This window comes from Xyrauchen texanus, chromosome 49 (genome assembly GCF_025860055.1).
Source record: "Xyrauchen texanus isolate HMW12.3.18 chromosome 49, RBS_HiC_50CHRs, whole genome shotgun sequence".
Taxonomy (NCBI): Eukaryota; Metazoa; Chordata; class Actinopteri; order Cypriniformes; family Catostomidae; genus Xyrauchen; species Xyrauchen texanus.
The window spans coordinates 18,758,905-18,780,990 of record NC_068324.1 but is presented as its reverse complement, the minus strand read 5'-3'; the positions used below and the strand labels follow the sequence as shown (position 1 = coordinate 18,780,990).

General features: G+C 38.9%; 1 protein-coding gene across 1 annotated transcript in view; it reads right to left on the bottom strand.

Moving 5' to 3' along the window:
- Window positions 1-22,086, bottom strand: part of LOC127640470 (oxysterol-binding protein-related protein 5-like) — a 31,996-nt gene that overhangs the window by 4,785 nt on the left and 5,125 nt on the right. Inside the window, exons 7-16 of the mRNA XM_052123065.1 lie at window positions 18,917-19,079; window positions 7,468-7,672; window positions 6,651-6,835; window positions 6,464-6,545; window positions 3,201-3,299; window positions 1,491-1,587; window positions 1,283-1,381; window positions 1,072-1,169; window positions 752-841; window positions 316-452 (exon numbers count right to left, since the gene is read on the bottom strand). Coding sequence (XP_051979025.1) covers window positions 316-452; window positions 752-841; window positions 1,072-1,169; window positions 1,283-1,381; window positions 1,491-1,587; window positions 3,201-3,299; window positions 6,464-6,545; window positions 6,651-6,835; window positions 7,468-7,672; window positions 18,917-19,079 — 1,255 coding nt within the window. The remainder of the gene's footprint in view (window positions 1-315; window positions 453-751; window positions 842-1,071; window positions 1,170-1,282; window positions 1,382-1,490; window positions 1,588-3,200; window positions 3,300-6,463; window positions 6,546-6,650; window positions 6,836-7,467; window positions 7,673-18,916; window positions 19,080-22,086) is intronic.

Sequence of the window (22,086 nt, the reverse complement as noted above, 5' to 3'; positions counted from 1 at the left end):
ACTGTTGTACGAGGTAAATCACAAATTAAAATAATTAAAATATATATATAAATGAAATCAAATTAAATAAATACAAATGTAAATATAAAATAAAGTTCTAAAATATACTTTTTAATAAAATTCTTTTAAAATAAATGCTAAATAATACAAGGTAAATCACAAGTCAAAACCTCATCCTTGGGGGCAGATGTCAGTAGTATATTATCTATGTTGTGCTTCATTAAAGCATATGAAACATGATGCAGGATTGGGTACAACTTTGATTCTTTCACTGTTGTCTTAAAAATGATTGGTTATGAAGTCATGTCTTTGTACCTCTCAGACTCGAATGCCTCCTGCTGGTCCATCTGCACCACCTGTCTCTTCAGTCTCTGTCTCCGCACGTCTGAGCTGGGGTTCCACAGCACCTCCTGGTGGCCCGTCTTCTTCTCAATCAAGTGCACTTTCCTATCCTGGAGAAAGATTTGCATTTTAAACACATCTGGGGGAGAATTTATCATCAACCATTGTGATCAGTATTCAGCCAGAGCTTCTATGCTTTAGTTGTCCTTCAGTGTTGCCCCATTTTCCCCCAATAAATCAATCAAGTTCTGTCTTATCGTCTGTTATCTTATAAAAACACTTAAACTGGTCATATCATCCTGTATGCTACTGATGCAACAAGCAATATATTTATACAAAACAACATCAGGAAGTTTGTCTTCTAATGTAAGATAAGCATCTCGAGAAAAAAAAAGAAAAAGACTCTTACCCAGTGCCCATCTACTGTAGCCAGAACATCTTCCCCTATCTGAATCCTTCCAGAAATCTGGTTAACATTGCAAGAGCTGCCAAGAAAAGGCTGTGACAGAGATGGAGAGAAAGACAAACAGTTGTAAGATATTAAAAAGGAAATAAAATAGACAAATTGCATTACGTAAAAGCGTTGGTCTTGGGGTGGAATCCACCACTAATGTCTTTCTTCCAGATGTCTTTACATCATGTATTAAGCTGGATATGAGAAAGACATATTTTAAAATATATATATAAAAAATACACATTTCAGCTTTAAGTTTGAAACCCTGACAGTACCTTCAGTTTAAATTCAAGTTCTGTATAACATTGTGTTTTTTCACACTCAATAGTGATTTTCCCACCAAGCTCCAATGTCATCGTACCATACAGAATACCTGTAGGAGAGAGTTTGTTTATTATAGTTTCACTGCAACATTAAAAAACAATTCCCATATCATTTAAGCAGATACTTTATTGCTGAATTTAGTTTCAGAATGAAGTTCATCACCTTTACAGTGAGCGTACGGCATTGTAATAACGTATTCTTCATCTCGACTCAGAAACAAGAGTCTGGCCTTTCCATCCAGTATTGCAGACAGCGAGTTCCCTGTAGGAAGTTACACTTATTATCATAATCAAACATCAAAACCATACAAATGACAAACTAAAACTGCCTAGCAACTGTATGTGAGCTGTAGCATGATAAAAGTGATTACCGTAAAATTTTGATTTGGCCAGAATGCTTCCACTAATGCAGAATCCATCCTTCTTATTGCTAATATAAAATGCTGAAATAGGTGGATGATGAGAAACCTGAAAGCACAAAGGGAACTGCTTATCAACACAGAGCAGTTTTTCCATATGTTACTGAAAAAAAAAGCAATGGTCATATTTGAAATGCTTGAAGTGTAAAAGCCACATTCTTGTTTTTAAGTGTCCTGGTAAGAAGATGTGTAAATCAAAATAGCAGATTATGGTAAATGGTCTGCACTTATATAGCACCTTTTAACCTTAACGGTATTCAAAGCGCTTTACACTGTGACACAATCACCCATTCACACACACATTCATACACCAATGGCGGCAGAGCTGCCATGCAAGGTGCTAGCCTGCCATTGGGAGCAACTTGGGGTTCAGTGTCTTGCCCAAGGACACTTCGGCATGTGGAGTCATATGGGCCAGGATTCAAACCACCAATCCTGCCATTAGTGGCCAACCCGCTCTACCAACTGAGCCACAGCCACCCCAATTAGATTAGAAAGATTAGAAATGTGGCGTTGCAACGGGGTAGGCAAACCAGTCAATTGTCTGGGGTACCAAGCTGGAAGGGGGCCCCCTCAAGGACAGCTGATTACATTGGACCACAGCAACGACAACATGAAACCCCCTTTAAATGATTTGATGGTACAAGACTCTGCAATGACACATCTGGAACCTCCATAAAGGGGCCCCCATGCTACGAGCTTGCTGTCAAACGTTTTGTAGTTTCAGAGCGGCAATTAAATGACGGACCATGAAGCGGATTTACCCATCCTGGCATATTAAAAGAAAACAAAAGCAAGAGGAAGAAGAACAGGCCCTTTCTGCCTGGGGCCCCTAGAGTCTCTAGAAACGCCCCTGCCTGTACCATGAAGCCGGTTTCAGTGAATAGCCAAGGACGTTTTAGTTTGGTTAGCCTCAACCCCAGGTTATAGGTACCATGAAAGTTGGTCAGCTTTTTTTTACAGTTCTACTCAGCAGCCTTTGAGTCTGTCCTCTGCACTTCAGTAACTGTCTGGTTTGGTTCAGACATCAGACGAAATCGTACATCAGAAGACTACAAAGGACAGTTCAGACTGCGGAGTGGATTATTGGTTGCCCCCAGCCCTCCCTTCAAGAACTATACACTTCCAGAATGAGGAAAAGGACTGATAAAATCACTCTGGACCCCACTCACCCAGACCATTACCTTTTTGATGACACTACTGAGCATCACCTCCTTTTTGTTTTTTTAAGTATTAAATGAGATAGGACATCATACCTAATATTTTAACTAATTTTGTTCAAAAATCAAGAATCTGAAGGAAATAATCAATCTAAATTAATTTATCATATTTTTAAGCAAATCCCATTTATGTTCACATTCCAGATTTTATTATTAATTATAAATGTTACTCACAAGAAGTGAAACACATTCTCTCACATGATTGGTTGTGCTCTGTAAACGTCACTCATTCATATGCATGAGCGAGTAATCTAATTTTATAGTCAGGATTGAAGCCTAAATTGACATAGAAAGTTGATGAGCTGCATCATGTACCAATTAAGCCTGATTGGATTGGTTTGAATTTGTCAACCTGAAACCAGTCCTGAAACCCTGAGTTCGTTCAGTGACCTTCATGGTACAGGCCTCAGGACTATGCAATCACTTGTATATGCAGTCGCACCTGTTCTGCTATGTAAAATGTACAGCTGTCTGTTTGTGGATGCAGCCAGCAGCATCGGAACATCTCTCCAAGAATGGGGTTGTATGGTTTCTTAAGACCCTAAAACAAACACACAACACATTTAGTCTCAATATATGCCATATGTCAGAGTTTCCATGATGTATTGTTAACTCGTGGTATGCCAGTTTAATCACCTGTATTTCTTGCAAATAATTTATGTTTAGAATTCGACCATGTATTATATAAGAATGATCTTAAATGCTACTGATTTAAATACAAAACTGTGGTAAGGTTATTTAGCTGGCTAACATGCAATAATTAATATTAATTTAGAGAAGAGTTAATCACAAAAAATATATATATTCACTTTAGAAATGCACATGTTTTTTTCTATGACTTTTAAGATTATAGTAATTTCCATGGCTTTTCCATTAAAACATTTCCTGATATTTCCATAACTATGGGAACCCTGATTCTTGGTTAAAATGTGTGGCAATACTTTACAATAAGGTTGTATTTGTTTTCCTGTGAAAACCAATATTGTTTCTTACAAAGTTATTTATTATATAATTTACTGTCATTAATAATACTCATACTAGGCTCGAAAATAAGGAATTTTTTATGCTGGCCCAGTAGTTCAGATTTGTACTTGCCATGCCATTTTCACTGGACCCATTGTCAAAACATAATTTAGAAAAATATCTAATTTACCAAAAATAATGTGGTTTTTGCACATATTTTTATGTGTTTCAGAAAGAAATATATTTAGATGTTTCATTAAATAATACAAAACATATATTTCAATTTACATTTTATTATTATTATTATTATATATTATTATTAAATTACTTAAAAATCTTGAAATTATGCAGAATATTTCTCTATTATACCAAAATTATACAGCTAATGTTTCTCAATGGAAGCTATTAATTCATAAGAGCATTTTTGATGGAACAAATGGCTTACAGCGATTTCTTTTAATTGTCAACAAATTCAGTAACACTTTACAATAAGGTTGTATTCATTAACATTAGTTAACTGTCACTCTGTCACTCACTCGATATTGTGACGATGTAGTGACACTAGGGGTCGCTCTTGGAAGCCCCAAACACCTCTGATCTTTGAAAAAAGCCAATGGGAATTGGCGTGTGGAATTTGCATGCCACTCCCCTGGTCATATGGGTATAAAAGGAGCTGGCTCGCAACCACTCATTCAGATTTTTTCTTTGGAGCGAGCGGTTGATTCACAGAGAGCTGAATTCCACTGCCGGTCCATTCAACTCACTAAGAAGCATTTGGTGCCTTTCAGCAGCTTTCTCTCCCTCTGCGCGGTTGATGCTGAGTATGCCCCTGGGCGCTTCGACAGCTAAAATAGTATATATTCTTTCAAAAACTGCCCATTTCCCAGCACGCTTGTTTGCACTGGTTGAGTTCTGGGATTAGACAGGCAGCTCGCCTCAGTGCCAGCTTAATCTGTCTTTCGGAGCTCACAAGCAGGATGAAGTTTTAATAAGCATCGGAGAGCGTGTTGGTGATATTGGACACTGAGGACTCGACTGGGCGGCCACCTTTGGGTATGCCCGCCCAGTCTGAGGCTGTCGTGGAGCTTACCGTCATGCTTGCCCGGGCCACCTCGAGTGTCGGGCTGGAGTGGAACACTCCATCTGCCCCTGAAACTCGTGGCTTGATTATTGGTTCCTGGGCGTATGGCTGCACAACCCCCCCCACAAAATGGTCGTGGGGGACACCTTTCTCTTTCCGAACCCGACTCCCCAGTTTGTCTGCTCTCACTACCCTCAACGCCCGGCATTCCCCTCCAGGATCTGTAGGACTACGTTGTCTCTCATGACCAAAGTGCTGCTGGACAGGCCACCTCCGCCCTGCATGCCATGGCCCTCTTGCAAGTACACCTGGCCAAAGCACTGAAAGAGCTGCACGAGGGTAGTTCTGATCCCGATGTGATGCAGGAGCTGCACTGAGCGATCGACCTCGGCCTCCAGGCGACAAAGGTCATGGCGTGGGCACTCGGGCAGTCAATGTTAAACTTGGTGTTCAAAGATCGCCACCTATGGCTGAATCTGGTCGGGATGAGGGGCGGTGACAAGGTTCCTTTCCTGAACACGCCCATTTCCAAGAGCGGACTGTTTGGCGACATCATCGAGGACTTAGCCCAGCAGTTCTCGTCTTGTGAAGGAGCAGACAGAGATGTCGCATATCTTGCACCGGCTCAGCTCAAGATCCTGTCTGCTCGCTGAGGGCGTCCCCCTGCCGAGCCAAGTCCTCAGCCCCATTAAAAAAAAACCATTCAAAGGCCCCACCCGAAAATCTAAATACTCTGTGGAGAGAAAACATAGCTAGAAAAGGCTGCAGGGATGCGGGGAACTATACAACGTTTTTGGGGCATTGGGGGGGAGGCTATATGTACACTGTGTGGACCTGCTATTTTGCACGCAGCAGCTTTCTTGCACTTGCATCGGAAGTTCACGTAACACAGTTCAGCTAGTTGTGGCATTTTGTATAGGGACCCCTAGTGTCTCTACATCGACACAATGTCGAGTGAGTGACAGACAGGGAACGCCTTGTTTACTGTCGTAACCTCCGATGCCTGATGGAGGGAGCGAGACTTTGTGTCCCTCTTGCCACAACGCAGTACTACCCACTGAAATGTCCGGGAACCTGTCTCGGCTCCTCAGCACAATACCTGAATGAATGGTTGCGAGCCAGCTCCTTTTATATCCGAATATCCGGGGGAGTGGCATGCAAATTCCACTCACCAATTCCCATTGGCCTTTTCTCAAAGATCAGAGGTGTTTGGGGCTCCCAAGAGCGACCCCTAGTGTCGCTACATCGACAAACCCTCTCGTCCATCAGGGAAAAGAGGTTACCACAGTAACCAAGATGATAACAAGAATTAGCAATGAACAATACTTTTTCAGAACTTAATGTTAATTTCAACATACACCAATACATTTTAAAAATTAAACGCTGTATATGTTAACATTAGTTAATGCATTATAACATAACATGGACTATAAATTAACAATTGTATTTTATATATATTAACATTAACAAAGATTAGTAAAAATATATTGCTGTAAAAATATATCATTTGTAGAATTTTTGTAGATGTCAGAGTAGGAATGCTGATTTGGGATCAGATTCCTGTAAGCCAAACAAATGATACAACTGGTCCACAGACATTAACACTGAACTCTTTTATGATTCTCCATCCAAATCCAATCTATATACTTCCAATATCTTGCCTTTGGTTTCTTGTAGAAGCCTGACAGATACCAGCGCAAGACTTGCTTCATCCTACAGTATGGGTTCTCCTCTGTTACAGCCCTGAAACCAAACATTTTAATGAATTCCACTCCAACAAACCAAATAAAACCTAAACGTGCTGATCACGGTGGCTGTTCACAGTAGTGATGCCAATGAGGCTCTTACTGTGATAGCAGGTCAGCATGGTAGTAGTAATCTGAAAGCTTGTCCAGAAATGAACGTGGCTCCAAGATAAAAGTTGGCAGGACCACTTTGGACAGGTCCATCCCAGGCCTCAGCTGCTTCAGTAGAGTCCAGATTAACCCCTTGTTCTCTTCTGAAACAGTCTCAACCTGGGATGCCTCACCAGCCTGGGGTAACAGCAGTAAAAAAAGAACCATTGATATTCGTTAAGACTTTATGCATTCTTTTATGTAAAAGTTGGTTATGTTGTTGTTCGAATTAAAGATAAACTACAACAAAATTTTTTGTTTATGTTGCGCTGTCCGATACAACAGTGGTCTTTAACTTTATAATGACACCTATTGGTGTGGACGCCGCATAAAACATACAGAAGTTTACAATTAAAGTCTAAATCAATTCAAACTTTACCCTATTTACCTTCTTAGTAATGTACTTCCTTATCTGTTAACATTATTCAAAAGAAATAAAAAATTTTTTTGGCTCTATTGTAGTATGTAACACTCACTTTCCATAATCCATTAAATTCCCAATGGATAAAATCAATCATTGGATAGCCTGTTTCACTCTGAAATAAGTCAGATTGTGGAACTAAAATGGGTTGTGAATGTGATTATACTGTATGTTGACGTATTTGTTAAAAGTACTATTTATTAAAGTACTATTGAAAAATATACTTGACTTGGTAAAGGATGGCCTTATAAACAATTTGTCTTTTTGTCAGCATTCAAAATAAAAGATTTAGAAGAAAGATTTATTAACTGTGTCCAAACAAGACAATGCAGTTCAATCAATCTATCACCTCTCCCATTTCCTCATGGGCTTCCTCAATGAAGGCTGTTGCCTGAAGGCACACATCATCTGATTGCTCCATATCACTCTCCTCTGTCAGTCTGCCTCCGTTCTCATTGGCTGCATTGTCAGAATCTTCATGCGCCTCCCGCTCTGATTTGTCGGAATTTGCGTCATTCTCCATATGGTTGTTTTCCAACATGGAGTCATTCAACCTTTGAAAACAAAAACAAAAGAACCACTTTTTTGAGAGAGAGAGAGAGAGAGAGAGAGAGAGATAGAGAGAGAGAGAATAAAAGTCATGCAAAATTCAATTTGTGTATATATTTTTTACACAGCAAAAAAAAAAAAAACTCCTTTCCTATGCAGAACACAAAGAGTATTTTGAATGTGTTTTACAGTAGATTTGAAAAGCCCACACCCGTTCTGCCCTTAACTTCATGCAAACATCAACACCTCCGCAAACACCCCCCACCTGCTACTCTACCTGCTCTTAAGATCTGTGAAGAAGATGTGTGTCGGTTCTTCGGAAAATAAAAGACAAGGAAAGCACAGGGCCCGGAAGGTATTACACCCACTTCTAAAATCCTGTGCTGACCATCTGGCCCCCATCTTCACACAGATCTTCAACAGATCACTGGAGCAGTGTGAAGTTCCTTACTGGTTCAAATGCTTCACCATCATCCCTGTCCCAAAGAAACCTAAAATCACAGGACTTAATGCGTACAGACCCATTGCTCTGATGTCTGTGTTCAATAAGTAATTTGAGAGACTGGTGTTGGCCCACCTGAAGGACATCACTGGACCCTTTCTGGATCCCCTTCAATTTGCTTATCAAGCAAATAGGTCTGTGCATGATGCAGTCAACATGGGATTGCATCATATCCTGCAACATCTGGACAGACCAGGTACATATGCAAGGATCCTTTCTGTGGACTTCAGATCGGCATTCAACACCATCTTCCCAGCTATTCTCCGGACTAAATTAAACCAACTCTCTGTTCCCATGTCTATCTGTCAGTGGATCACCAGCTTTCTGACAGACATGCAGCAGTTAGTGAGACTGGGGAAATTCACTTCCAGCACATATACGATAATTACTGGTTTCCCCCAAGGATGTGTGCTCTTCCCACTACTCTTTTTCCCTGTACACAAATGATTGCACTGCCAAGGACACCTCTATCAATCTCCTGAAGACGACACTACTGTCATCTGCCTCATCCAGGATGATGCTGAGTCTGCATTCAGAAGAGAGGTTGAACAAGTGGTGCAGTCAAAACAACCTGGGGCTGAACAGGCTCAAAACAGAGGAAATGATAGTGGACTTTAGGAGGAACACCACAACATTGACCCCGTTCACCATTCTGAACAGCACTGTGGCAGGTTCCTGGGCTCTACCATCTCACAGGACCTGAAGTAGGAGACCCACATTGACATTGTGTAAAAGGCCCAGCATAGGTTGTACATTCTTCACCAGTTGAGGTTCATTTTGCCACAGGCACTGCTGGTACAGTTCTACTCAGCAGTCACTGAGTCTGTTCTCTGCACTTCAATAACTGTCTGGTTTGGTTCAGCTATGAAATCGTACATCAGAAGACTACCAAGGACAGTTCAGACTGCTGAGCAGATTATTGGTTGCCCCCTCTCTCCCTTCAAGAACTGTACACTTCCAAAGTAAGGAAAAGGACCCCACTCTGGACCCACTCACCCAGCCCATTATCATTTTGAACTGTTGCCTACTGGCCAGAGCTACAAAGCACTTTTTCAGTTTTTTCTCTCAGGTTATCTATCTCATGAACAGTTAAAACTGTCCCATTGAGCAATAATTATGTGCAATACACAGCTTAGTCTATTTATATTTATCCAACATATTCATTATATATATACACACACACACACACACACACACACACACACACACACACACACACACACACACACACACACACACACACACACACAGTTGAAGTCAGAAGTTTACATACACTTAGGTTGAAGTCATTAAAATTACATTTTGCAAGTCGTTTAGGACACCTACTTTGTGCAATAATTTTAGTAATTTTTCCAACAATTGCTTGCAGACAGATTGTTTCACTTTTAATTGACTATATCACAAATCTAGTGGGTCGGAAATTTTCATACACTAAGTTAACTTTTAAGCAGCTTGGAAAATTCCAGAGAATGATGTCAAGCCTAATTTAGCTTCTGATAGGCTAATTGGAGTCAATTGGAGGGTTACCTGCAGATGTATTTTAAGGCCTACCTTCAAACTCAGTGCCTCATTGCTTGACAACATGTGACAATAAAATGGAATCAGCCAAGACCTCAGAAACTGTTTTTTGGACCTCCACAAGTCTTGTTCATCCTTGGGAGCTATTTCCAAATGGTTGAAGGTGCCATATTCATCTGTACAATCAATAGTACGCAAGTATAAACACCATGGGAACATGCACCATCATACCACTCAAGAAGGAGTCCTAGAGATGAACATAGTTTGGTGCAATAAGTGCAAATCAATCCCAGAACAACAGCAAAGGACTTTGAGAAGATGCTAGAGGAAACAAGTAGACCAGTATCTATATCCACAGTAAAACAAGTCCTACATCAACATAACCTGAAAGGCTACTCAGCAAGGAAGAAGCCACTGCTCCAAAACCACCATAAAAAAGACAGACTACAGTTTGCAAGTGTACATGGGGACACAGATCTTAGTTTTTGGAGAAACATCCTCTGGTCTGATGAAACAAAAATTCATCTGTTTGGCCATAATGATCATTGCCATATTAGAAGGAAAAAGGGTGAGGATTGCCATCCGAAGAACACAATCACAACCATAAAGCATGGGGTTGGCGGCATCATGTTGTGGGGGTGCTTTGCTGCAGGAGGGACTGGTTCCCTTCACAAAATAGATGGCATCATGAGGAAGGAAATTATGTAGATATATTGAAACAACATCTCAAGATATCAGCCAGGAAGTTAAAGCTTGGTCGCAAATATGTCTTCCAAATGGAGATTGACCCCAAGCATACCTCCAAAGTTGTGGTAAAATGGCTTAAGAACAACAAAGTCAAGGTATTAGAGTGGCCATCACAAAGCCCTGACCTCAATACAATAGAACATTTGTGGGCAGAACTAAAAAAGCATGTGTGAGCAAGGAGGCATACAAAACTGACTCAGTTACACCAGTTCTGTCTGGAGGAATGGGCCAAAATTCCAGCAACATATTGTGAGAAGCTCGTGAAAGGCTACCCAAAAAGTTTGACCCAAGATAAACAATTTAAAGGCAATGCTGCCAAATACTAACAAAGTGTATGTAAACGTCTGACCCACTGGGAATGTGATGAAATAAATAAAAGCTGTGACCCTCACTGGCCTAAGACAGGGAATGTTTTCTAAGATTAAATGTCAGGAATTGTGAAAAAGTGAGTTTAAATGTATTTGGCTATGTAAACTTCTGACTTCAACTGTGTGTATATATATATATATATAATATAATATATATATACAGTATATATTTGTATTATTGTGTATTTCTCTCTTGTTGTTGTATTGTTTGAGCACTGGAAGCTTCTATCACCAAGACAAATTCCTTGATTCAAATTTTCAATTAATTTAATGTTCAGTCTTTTCAATATAATGGCAGTTGGTAGTGACTTAAATGTAGTCCATGCAACTCATGCATCATATTCCAAGTCAAACAGATTTGAAACAACATTGTGTTAATAATGTTTCTTTTTGGATCAACTATTCCTTTAATCAGTATCGTTTTCCAGTAAATATATCTAAACATACTTGAAACAAGATTAACTTACTTCAGAATCAAAATTGCACAACATAAAAAGAATAGTTTTCAGAGAACATATCTTGAATTAAAGGAATAGTTCAGCAAAAAGTCATCATTTAGTCACCCTCATGCCATCCCAGATGTGTCTTTCATTCTTCTGCTGAACACAAATGAAGATTTTTGGAAGAATATTTCAGCTTTGTTGGTCCATTCAATGCATGTCAATAGGATCCAAAACTATCAAGCTCCAAAAAGCACATACATTTTATTCAAATATATCTATAAAGTAGAGGTCGACCGATATTGGTTTTTTCAGGCCGATGCCGATCTTTTGAAATCCGGGTCGGCCGATGGCCGATTAATGCTGCTGATTTAATTTGGCCGATATGTGCTTGTTTTTAACCTATTATTTGAACCTTTTATTTGAAAGATAAAATGTAACACAAATAATTACTTAAGATAGACAAAATTTCTCAAGAAATACATTTATTGAACACTTGACCAATCTACACTTGTACACTTAAATTAAAAATGTATAGTGTAAAAGCATATTGTATAAATAATGTATAACTAATATATTAAATAAACAAAGCAGGTGTTACGAACTGCTCCGAGACACGAAGGTTGAGACCCAAATGCAGCTTTAATTAAGGGGCAATCCAGACACGTAATCCAATATTCAGAGCATCCAAGAGAAGCACAGGCATAACTAGGGATGGGTATCGTTAAGGTTTTAATGGTATTACTATCTCGTGTAATCGATCCGGTACTTCAACTGTATTCTTAACGGTTCTTTTTAAGATAAACGTTATATAGGCACAGTGATTTAATTTCAGTAAGGTCTACTAACATTACTGTTCAGGTGTGGTCTAAAAAGAAATCTAATAAAGTAATCAATTGTAAATAACACTGCATAGTTTATCATAGATAGATTAATGCAGAAGTTATTCATTCAAGAGCTGTAAGTGATTTTCTCTTTGCCTTTTGTTGTTTGATTTGCAGTAATGGCTCAATCGTCAACATGTTTATTAGACCGCTTCCCCTTTAAGACCGAGTCTAATAGGCTCCTGATGCAGCATATTTTCTCCCAACTATTTCCATAACTACGTCCATTTAAGACATAAACTGTGTTTAAGTGAATCTCCAAGCCGGTCGTTTTGACATATTTTTGTGTATAGTTGATCGGTTCGACGCGCACATGAAACCAAAGTAGCCTATAGTTTGCTTGTCTCTTTGCGGTGTGTTTCGGAGCGCGCGCCGCCTTGGGAACGGTATCTCTTGCGCTCTTTTTATTATTAAACGCGTCCCGCAATTTAGCAACAGTAGCTAGACTGCATTTTACAACAACCACCGATCGTGCTGATTCTGACGTTAAGTTTGAGTTTTAGGGAGAAATGTCAGTGCACCGCTGTGAAGGGAAGGAAGTTGTGCTAGACAGAATGCGGCTTATGTATAAATATTCTTTTTATAATCTTTGGAAGGTGAAATCTAAAATAAAATCAGACTAATAATCACAGATCTAAACCAGGCTACGTTTGAATGTTTAGTTCTGTCACTCATTAAGCAGGGCTCGTTTTGTGCTCAATGTGGCACCGCGTTGAGCGAGATCTCTCTCTCTCTCTGACTGCGAATAGCTAAATTGCATCACAGACAAATGGTTTCATAGAATTATTATACATAGAAATGGCTGGCGAGATAAAATAACTTTCTCTTTATAGCAATAATAAATGTATTTTCTTAATTTCTCCAGTACCGACAGCAGAACCGGTAACGTCCGAGCTTACCAAAGCCAGTCCTTCACTAGCCTATAGTGCGCTGGTATCTTTTTTTATTACTTATTTCTCTGCATTGAGTGACAACCCTCTCAAATATAAGACACACAAACAGAACAAATAAAAGTCTCAGATTCACTGTCTGTAATTGCTAAATTCTTGCTTACTTATTGTGACATGATAGTAACCCTTCTGCTGTGATAATGCAACTTCAACTACGCTATCAATATCCAAAGTAGCCGAACGTCATGTCGCGTTTTTTTCTCGAAGTTGGCAGTAACATATCAAAAGTTTTTATTTAAATATAAAGGAGTTATACAAATTTAATCCATACCGTTTTCTCCAAGGAACTTAGCTCCTTCCTTAGGCACTGGATGAGGTCTGCTCACTCTGCTGGAAAATGACTCTAGGGGCAGTGTGCGTTGAACACGTGTTCCACAACAACACTAGGCTGCCCACAGATGCGCCTGCCTAATAATCGGCTTGATATACTTCGATATTGGCCGATGCCGATTATGTAAAAAATGCAAAAATTGGTCGATTAATCGGCCGGTCGATTAATCGGCCGGTCGATTAATCGGTCGACCTCTACTATAAAGCACAAATTAAAACAACAGATGTTGACCAAAATTCAAAAGAGTAAAAATAGCAATATAATACACACAGAACACACAAATAATTGATAAAAAGCCAAGGTGAAAAAATATGTTTTCAACTTAGTTTTAAAGTCATGTATTGTTGATGCTGATCTAATATAAATAGGTAAACTGTTTCACAGTTTAGGGGCAGCTACCACAAAAGCATAGCCGCCCCTCATCTTCAATTGAGTCCTAGGGACTATCAAGAGCTTCTGATCAGACGATCTGAGGGATCTCTGAGGATTGTGCATATGCAACAGGTCAGCAAGGTAGGGAGGCGCTAGACCATTTAGGGATAAAACGGTAGGTAAATTTGGATATCATCTGCATAATAGTGAAATGATACCCCATGTTTCCTAAAGGAAGCATGTACTGAGAGAATAAGACAGGGGCAAGAATAGAGCCATGAGGAATGCAATATATAAGAGGGGCCGAGACAGAGGAGAATTCTGCAAGATAAACTGAGAAAATTCTATTTGAGAGATATGATTTGACCCAGTTAAGATCATTTCCACAAATACCCACACACAGCTCAAGGCGAGAAATGAGAACACTATGATCTATAGTATCAAAGGCTGCACTAAGATCTAACATCACCATTACCGGCAGATTTCCTGCGTCAACTTAAGAAAATATCGATAAAAACTTTTAAAAGTGCTGATTCAATGCTATAAGTTCTAAAACCTGACTGAAATACTTCAATAATATCATTTGTATCTAAAAAAGTATGTAACTGAGCAAGTACCGCTTTCTCCATGATCTTATTTAGAAATAGGTCTAAATTTAGAAAGAACTGTCCTATCCATTTTTTTAAGGAGAGTTTAAAATACTCTGGTAGAGTCCTTGTGACCAAGCTTTTGTTTTTTATGGACAATATACTAGGATCAACAGTGTCTATAATTTGTTTCAGGAATCGAGTTGGAATAACATCTTGAGGTGAGGTATTTGTCTTCAGATGTACAACAATCTCTTTAAATGTGTGAAAAGAGATGGGATCAATCTGTGATAGAGTAGCCAAATCTAAAAGAGGAACTGATGGATCACACGCAGGTTGCTGGATGTTAGATCTGACCTCTGCAATCCTTTCAACAAAAAAGTTGAGGAAGTGGTCACATCAAGAGACATATGTACAGCAGGATTGATAAGACAATTATTGGCAATGACATCAGAGAAATATTTAGACCTTGCTGCTTTCACAGCTTTCTGAAACTTTGATAGGGAGTCTCCTAGGATTTCATATGACACCTGATCCCATTTACATTCTGATTTCATATGACTCCTTCTCCCATTTACGTTCTTATCCCCTTAAAGGGAAGATATCATCATTTATCCAAGGGGCTGATTTGGGTTTATCATGTTTCATCCTCAGGCTAGCAATAGAGTTCAAGATCTTTGTAAAGGTGAAATTAAAAACATTAACATGCTATGAGGATTGTAGTGCCTCTATATATGCAGCAGTAAAATCTTCATTTGAAGTAGAGCAGAATATAAGAGACCAGCGATTAGAAGAGTAGAATTTCACAGGTTGGTATGGAAGACAGAAAACAAGACAAAACTACTGTCACAAATTTAAATATCCCAAATCGACAAACCAATAGACAAGACAAGACAGGGTCCAATGTACACCCACAAATATGTGTAGAGCCTTTCACCAGTTGGTCAAAACCAAAAGAGTCAATAAGATTTAAAAGTCTTTAGCCATAGGGTTCGTTGGACAGCACACATGAATATTAATGCCCCCAACAATTACAGTAGTATTCTATCATAGTTGGGGACAATATCTCCCAGGGCTGGACTGGTAATCTGGCCATCGGGAGAACCGGGTGGGCCAGTGGGCCAGCTGTGAAATGGGCCGAATGGGTTGCGCTAAGCTGAAATGAGCCACCGCGTTATGTAGAACGGGCCACATATGGTGCCGCGATATGCCGAAGGGGGCAGTGATATGCAGAAGAGGACAACTCCCCCTCGTAAAGAATGAGGTGACTGGTGAATGTAGACATCGCTGGAAGAGTCCAGATCAATGGGCCGAATCCACTTCCAACGATTGCCGGGATGCGAAGCGGTCAAACCCCCCCCCCCACGTGGAGAAAAACCCGACCGGCACAGCGTTCCCGAGTATAAAACTGGGGATCCCTTCAGCTTCACTTACATTCCTCCCCACTATCCTCGTCATCTGTGACGTTTCTTTAGAGGAATGCTCAGGGCAGATGGCGCACACTCCGGTAGGTTCGACACCAGCGGGAGAGAACAGGAATGTAATCCTCTCAGTTCTGATTTCAGTAGATCTTCATAAGAACTTTGGATGTTAAAGAGTGTTTGGCGGTTATATACCAGCACAGAGGTAGTATTTTGTATTAACAGGGATAATAACAACATGAGGACAAACATAAAAAAACTGGTTGAGCAGACGGCAAGCCACTCACACAAGCGCCATCTCTAGTCAATCTATAGAAGTCAATAGATTTATAGGCAGCATAAAATAATCCTTCAGAAGCAATATAATAGGTGTGGGTGAGAAACAGATTGATATTCAAGTAATTTTTTACTATAAATCTCCATATTCAAACAGCCCTCCTAAGCCTTCTTCTCTCCTAAGACTCATTCTTCTGTTGTTCTTGGCGATTTGCATTATTTGTGCTTATCGCCACCTACTGGGCAGGGAGGAGAATTTATAGCAATAAAGGACTTCATTATTGATCGGTTTCTCACTCACACTTATCCTATCGCTTCTGAAGACATGGATTTAACCACTGGAGTCTTATGTATTACATTTATGCTGCTTTTATACGCTTTTCTGAGCTTCAAATTTCTGGCCACAATTTATTTGCAATGTGAGCAGTTCAGCAGATGAAAGAAATTCATACACACCGGTGATGGCAAGAGGGTGAATGTAAATGATGAGAGAATTTTCATTTTTGGGTGAACTATCCCTTTAATTATTGTTCAATGTTTTTCCTGGAAAACAAGACAAAATACTGACTTTGAAACTGAATTCCTGTTCATTTCTGTATACGTTCTTTTATTTATAATATACGTCTTTTCTGGCCTCAAAGAGATTTGTTTATACATTCAAATTAAAACCCTGCTAACCTCAGCAACATGTCCTGTGACACCGCCTGTCGCTTAAATTACCCAAGCAACACAAGCAAAATGTATCCTTACCTTGACAGGAAATGATATTCCTGAAACTCCAATGATTGGCAAACAGAAAATAGCAAAACAATGAAACAAGATGCTTATTTACAGTCGAAACACAGCCTGTGCTCTTCCCTTACGGTTTCAGGTTGGATTGTTTAAACTGTTTTCCAAAGCTGTTTTTCCTGTTCAGCAGCCTTTCAAATGCTGCATGTGCATTTACGAGTGTGTTTGGTTCATGTTCTCATCTCTTCCTGCTCCTCTGCCTGTCACGTTAACCATTAGGGCAGAGCTGATTGGCTGGGAGCTTCAAAGTGGCTGAATTATTAACCGTCATATATGGAGGGGTGGAAAAGGGGAGAGGCTTCAGCAAGACATTATTCACAACTGAAGGATGTCACTGGCAAATAATGTCTACCATCTCTCTTAAATACATAAACATGTCATCTTATACTCTTTGAATCTGATTTGATTCTATCATGTAGAAGGTAAAGTAATTAATTATTAATGTATGATAATTAATCAAAATAGCATGTCATGGTTATAAGCCTGTGTTTGGGATATTCATTTTGAATAATAATTTTAACTATTATTTTTCATTTACTGAATGGAATATCTAAACTATTATTTAAGTCACAAGTGATGAATAGTAAAGTATATATAAAATTGAGTTTTTAATAGTTATCAGTCATGCCAGTTTATGACCTTCAGACTATGACTGAATATCATTGAGATTTAAAGGTGGACTCTTTTGTCTTGGGCCAACAACCAAACAACCTATCGAGGCAAAAATGCCCTCAAAAGTGACAAAAATGCCCCTGAAATTCTAAATGTGGGGACAAGCTGCCCCAGTTTCTGTTTTTTTATCTATTTATTTATCTGATATAGATTTAATATTCTATTCCAAGCTTAGTTATTTGATATTATCACATAAAATATGAATAGATGTTGATTTAAAATAAGGTAATATACTATATATACTTCATCGAATTATTCAAATTAATTTATGTTCTTATTTACTTATGTAAATTAATGTATTACATTTAATTATTTAAATATAATTGAATGACAGTATATTTTTCTGCATTTAGAAAAAGAAAACGTTATAATAAATGTTAAAATTGCACCTGGAATTAAATCCAGGGGGCAATTATTGCCCCTTTATGGAAAAGTTCATTTCTGACATTGCGAGCAACCACCCAGAACAACCTAGCAACCACATAACAATATGCTAAAAACCACTCGGCACATTTTATCAACTGCCTATTAACACACTAACAACCTTTTAACCATTCACTACCCTTGCATAAGGTTAACTCACATTGTCTTCAGAAAACGTAAAGGCCTGCTGATGTCATTTGGATGTAAATGTCATAGTAGATGAGAGAATCTGCTAAATGACAACAATCCCAATAACCAAGCGTCTATGTAGAGAAGCTTTGAAGCATTTCATACAGACTGTGAGGGTTGTTGTTTAATGTGTGCATGGGATTGAAGTGTCCATTTTAGAGCTTTAAAGGTTGCAGTTTTTTAAGAACAGTAAAATATCCTAACACTAACCCTGACACCAACTAACCCTAACCCTTTTTGCAGGCCACCTATTTTTTGAAGGTGGCAGACTACAGTATGTGTAGGAAGTATATAATAGCCATGCTGTGTTGTGGGCTGGTTGAAAATCGTAAAGACTACAGGGAGGGAGCGTTAAAGCTTATTGAAACCAAGTCCAAAATTTCAGCACAAAGTATCTGAAAAGTCTAAACATCAGGGTTCCCTCCCTTTTCTATCAATTAATTTCCAAGACACTTCCTTTCCAGGCATTTCTGATATTTGCTTTCACTGCAGAAAAAACATACATCCTTTTCACATTTTTCCTTTTGTGTTCCACTGAAGAGGGTTTGAAGCGTCATTAGGGTTATACCCAATATTACAACTTTGTTGTCACGACAACCAAACCCAGTAATCCCAGAGTTGGAAATAGTTTTGCACAGATAAGGTTAGTAAATAATTTTATCACACTTAAATCATATTAACCTGCATAATGTTTAAGTCTTGTGGCTATACTTTTGAAAAACGATTTGAGCATTTATGGACTGTAGATCGGAGAGGTGCATGTTGTACGTAAATACTTACTGTAATAGGTCCTGATCTATGAGAGAGGCAGACTGCAGCAGCTGCAGTATATGTGAGGACTCTGAAGAGCTGCTCAGATCTCCGTCCCTGCAGCTCTTTGCCGACATCTTGGACAGACTGGAGCAGCTGAGGGCCAGTTCCAGAGCGTCCATCCAACAGCGGCCTGCAGAAGCCGGACAGAAATTTGTGGTACTAGACATGACTGGAGAATACATGCATTTGTGTGTGTATGCTAAATCTAAATCGAAACATCTATTGACTGAGAAACACTGTCAAAAAACAATTTCTGCATGCATGAAATGTGAAGTGCATAGACAAGAAAACAAATCCTACTATTACGGTTGCAACGGTATGAGATTTTCACGGTACCCTTTTAAAAATGTACTTATATGACCCCATTACTATCCTGTTTTTTTCCTAATTTCAAACATAATTCAAACAGAACATCCCTATTACACATGAGGAAAGACTCCTCATTACCATGGTTAGGTCTGTGTAGCAAGTCTTAAATAATAGTAATAATAATAACAAATTATAGTATTTATTAAAATAAAAACAATACTAGCTGAAATACATCTTGAAAAATGCCACTGTTGATATAAAATGAGGTCTAATAGATTCTACCTTTAGATTATTTCTTATGAAACTATAACATTTTGTCAAAATATAACAGTTACTTTTACTCATGTAAAATAGTGAAACAATTTAGGTAAGGTGATGTATTATAAAAAATACAATTTGCACATAGCACAGTGTTGCTCTTTTCCTCCTCAGGGCTGTTGGGCATGTCAGGCCGGCTACTGTTTGAGAGGTTCGACTTGACTTCCACCGTAGTCTCACTAGAATTGAAATTGGTCACATCAGTTTTGAGGTCTGTGCTCCGCAATATTGAGGGAAGCCCGGTTGTTGCACGCGCGTGCCAGAGAATAGTAGATCGTGATCGCGAGCTTGTTTCGTTACACTCGTGTGAAGGTGCAGATGAGAAGCCTTTAGCTGTTTGCGAGATTTTCATTAAATCTGCCATGGCAGTCCTAAATAGGCTATCACTTGGGCGGCTGCCGAAATATCTTCAATGGGAGAACCATGGCATTGTTCTTTCCCTGCTGTTGAGAAACACTGCTTTAACTCACACACAATCACTTATGTCAGACCCCCTCGTCTCGCTTCTCTCTGACATTTTCTCTGCTGCATGTGTGTGTGTGTGGGGGGCAAATTGATCGAGTCTGACAGACAGTTCAGGATGAAAGGAAGCTGTAGATGGGCCATTCTACAGAATTGGTTGAAAGTGAGAGTTGGAAACATCTTGAAAATATTTTGTCTTTTTCCCAAAAAAAATTATGTATGCAAATTGTATAATATCCATTTCTAGTAATTGTGCAGTTAATTCTAATATTGTATTTTCAGAAAGTTTGGGAATATTTTTCCTCTCCCCAAATTTGTCACTACCGAAACACAATAATATATAATTTAATAAGAAGGGTTATATTGACCTATTAAGATTTTGTTTACATATATCTTGTAAATATATTTTTTGCTATGCACCGTTCTGGCCTTCATAGGTGCTTGCTAACAGAGGCTAAATGGGGGATCTGTTTGTGTGTGTATGTCAGTACGTGTGTGTGTGAGAGAGAGAGAGAGAGAGAGAGAGAGAGAGAAGGAGAGAGTGAAAGTTTATGTGTGTGCATGCATAAAACATTAATTTCAGGATACTTTTTCCCTTGCTTCTCAGGAGTCTATTAAACAGTTTAACTTTTCAGTTTAAGTTTTCACATACTACTTTGAACACTGATGAGTTGTTTTGGACATGCGATTGTGTGTGTGTGCGCATGCATGCTTGCATAAAACATTAATCTCAGAAACATGTATGATTGCTCTGATAGGTGACATGGGTGGTTTTCAGCCTTGTTGAACACTTTGTGGGAGATTCCAACACATTTTCTTATCATAGAGACAAGTTTGTATTTTCTAAGCAACCCGTTTGTGAAAGCTCTTCTGAATAAATGTCTCATTTATAACTTGCAGACATCCATCTGAGTCTTCGATCTTGGAGAACATATTGACTGGTTTGATGTCAACTTTCTTCCCTCTTTTGCATTTCTTTGATCTTCTGTTCTAACTTCTGACATTTTCTATAGTTACTGTTTTTTGATCTTTTTATCATTTTTTTCCCAGTGTGTACTGGTGTCTGATCACCCTTACTGGAAGTGCGAGGTGGTGTGGAAGCCCTGCAAAATGTCTCCACCTCTTTTTGTCTTTTCACCATCATCCTGTGTTTTTGCTGTCTTTTCCTCCATGCTTTACTAACATGTCTTTGCTCCCTGTCAGATAATTCACTGATACTCTTCAACTTTCCATCTTCCCTTCATTTCTTATTTCTTTCTCTTTCTTTTCTTAAGTATTCCTGGTACTTCACTGGGTCAACCCTCAACCTTTGTCTGTATTGTCTCAATCTCTCTGCTTTAGTTTTTCCATTTTGTGTAGGCATGTTTGTGTTTTATGTCATTCTCCCTGTTAAGTAACCCATAGAAATAAACAACCATTCGCTAGTATCGTGGACTGCACGCTGGAATTTAAACCACATCACATTACAGAATTTTAACTCACATACTAAAATACTATAGATTTGCATAAATGTAAAACATTTTGCTCATTTCCCCCAAATATAGGATTAAGTGTTCCCTTTTGTCACTACCAAAAAAATGATGTCACAACCGAAACTGAACCACATGTTTCGGTCATGACCGGTTTGGTAGTGCCAATTTTAGATACTTTTGCGCCTAGCTCAAAGGTGCTAATCAGCACATAGTTAGCTAGCACTGTTCTGAACAGTTGTACACAAATGAATTATATGAATAACACCCAAAAAAGTTTGCTTAATTGCAGAAAAAAGGTGTTTGGTAGTGACGTTCCTTAAAGTTACACACAGATTTTCAGACTTTTGAACACATTTACCTCAAAATGATAGGACATATCTACTCACCATGTAGCTATTAGAGAGAGGGACACAGGAATATTTAATGATAAAAAATGTAGGGGTGTGGTTCAAATCAGTCTCAGTCAATGGACTAAAACATACACATTGGTTTTTTGTTGTGGGACAGCAGTTTGCACCAATTCTGTAGAATGGCCCAGATAAGCAAATGTACATGGTATGATAACTGTCAATCTTC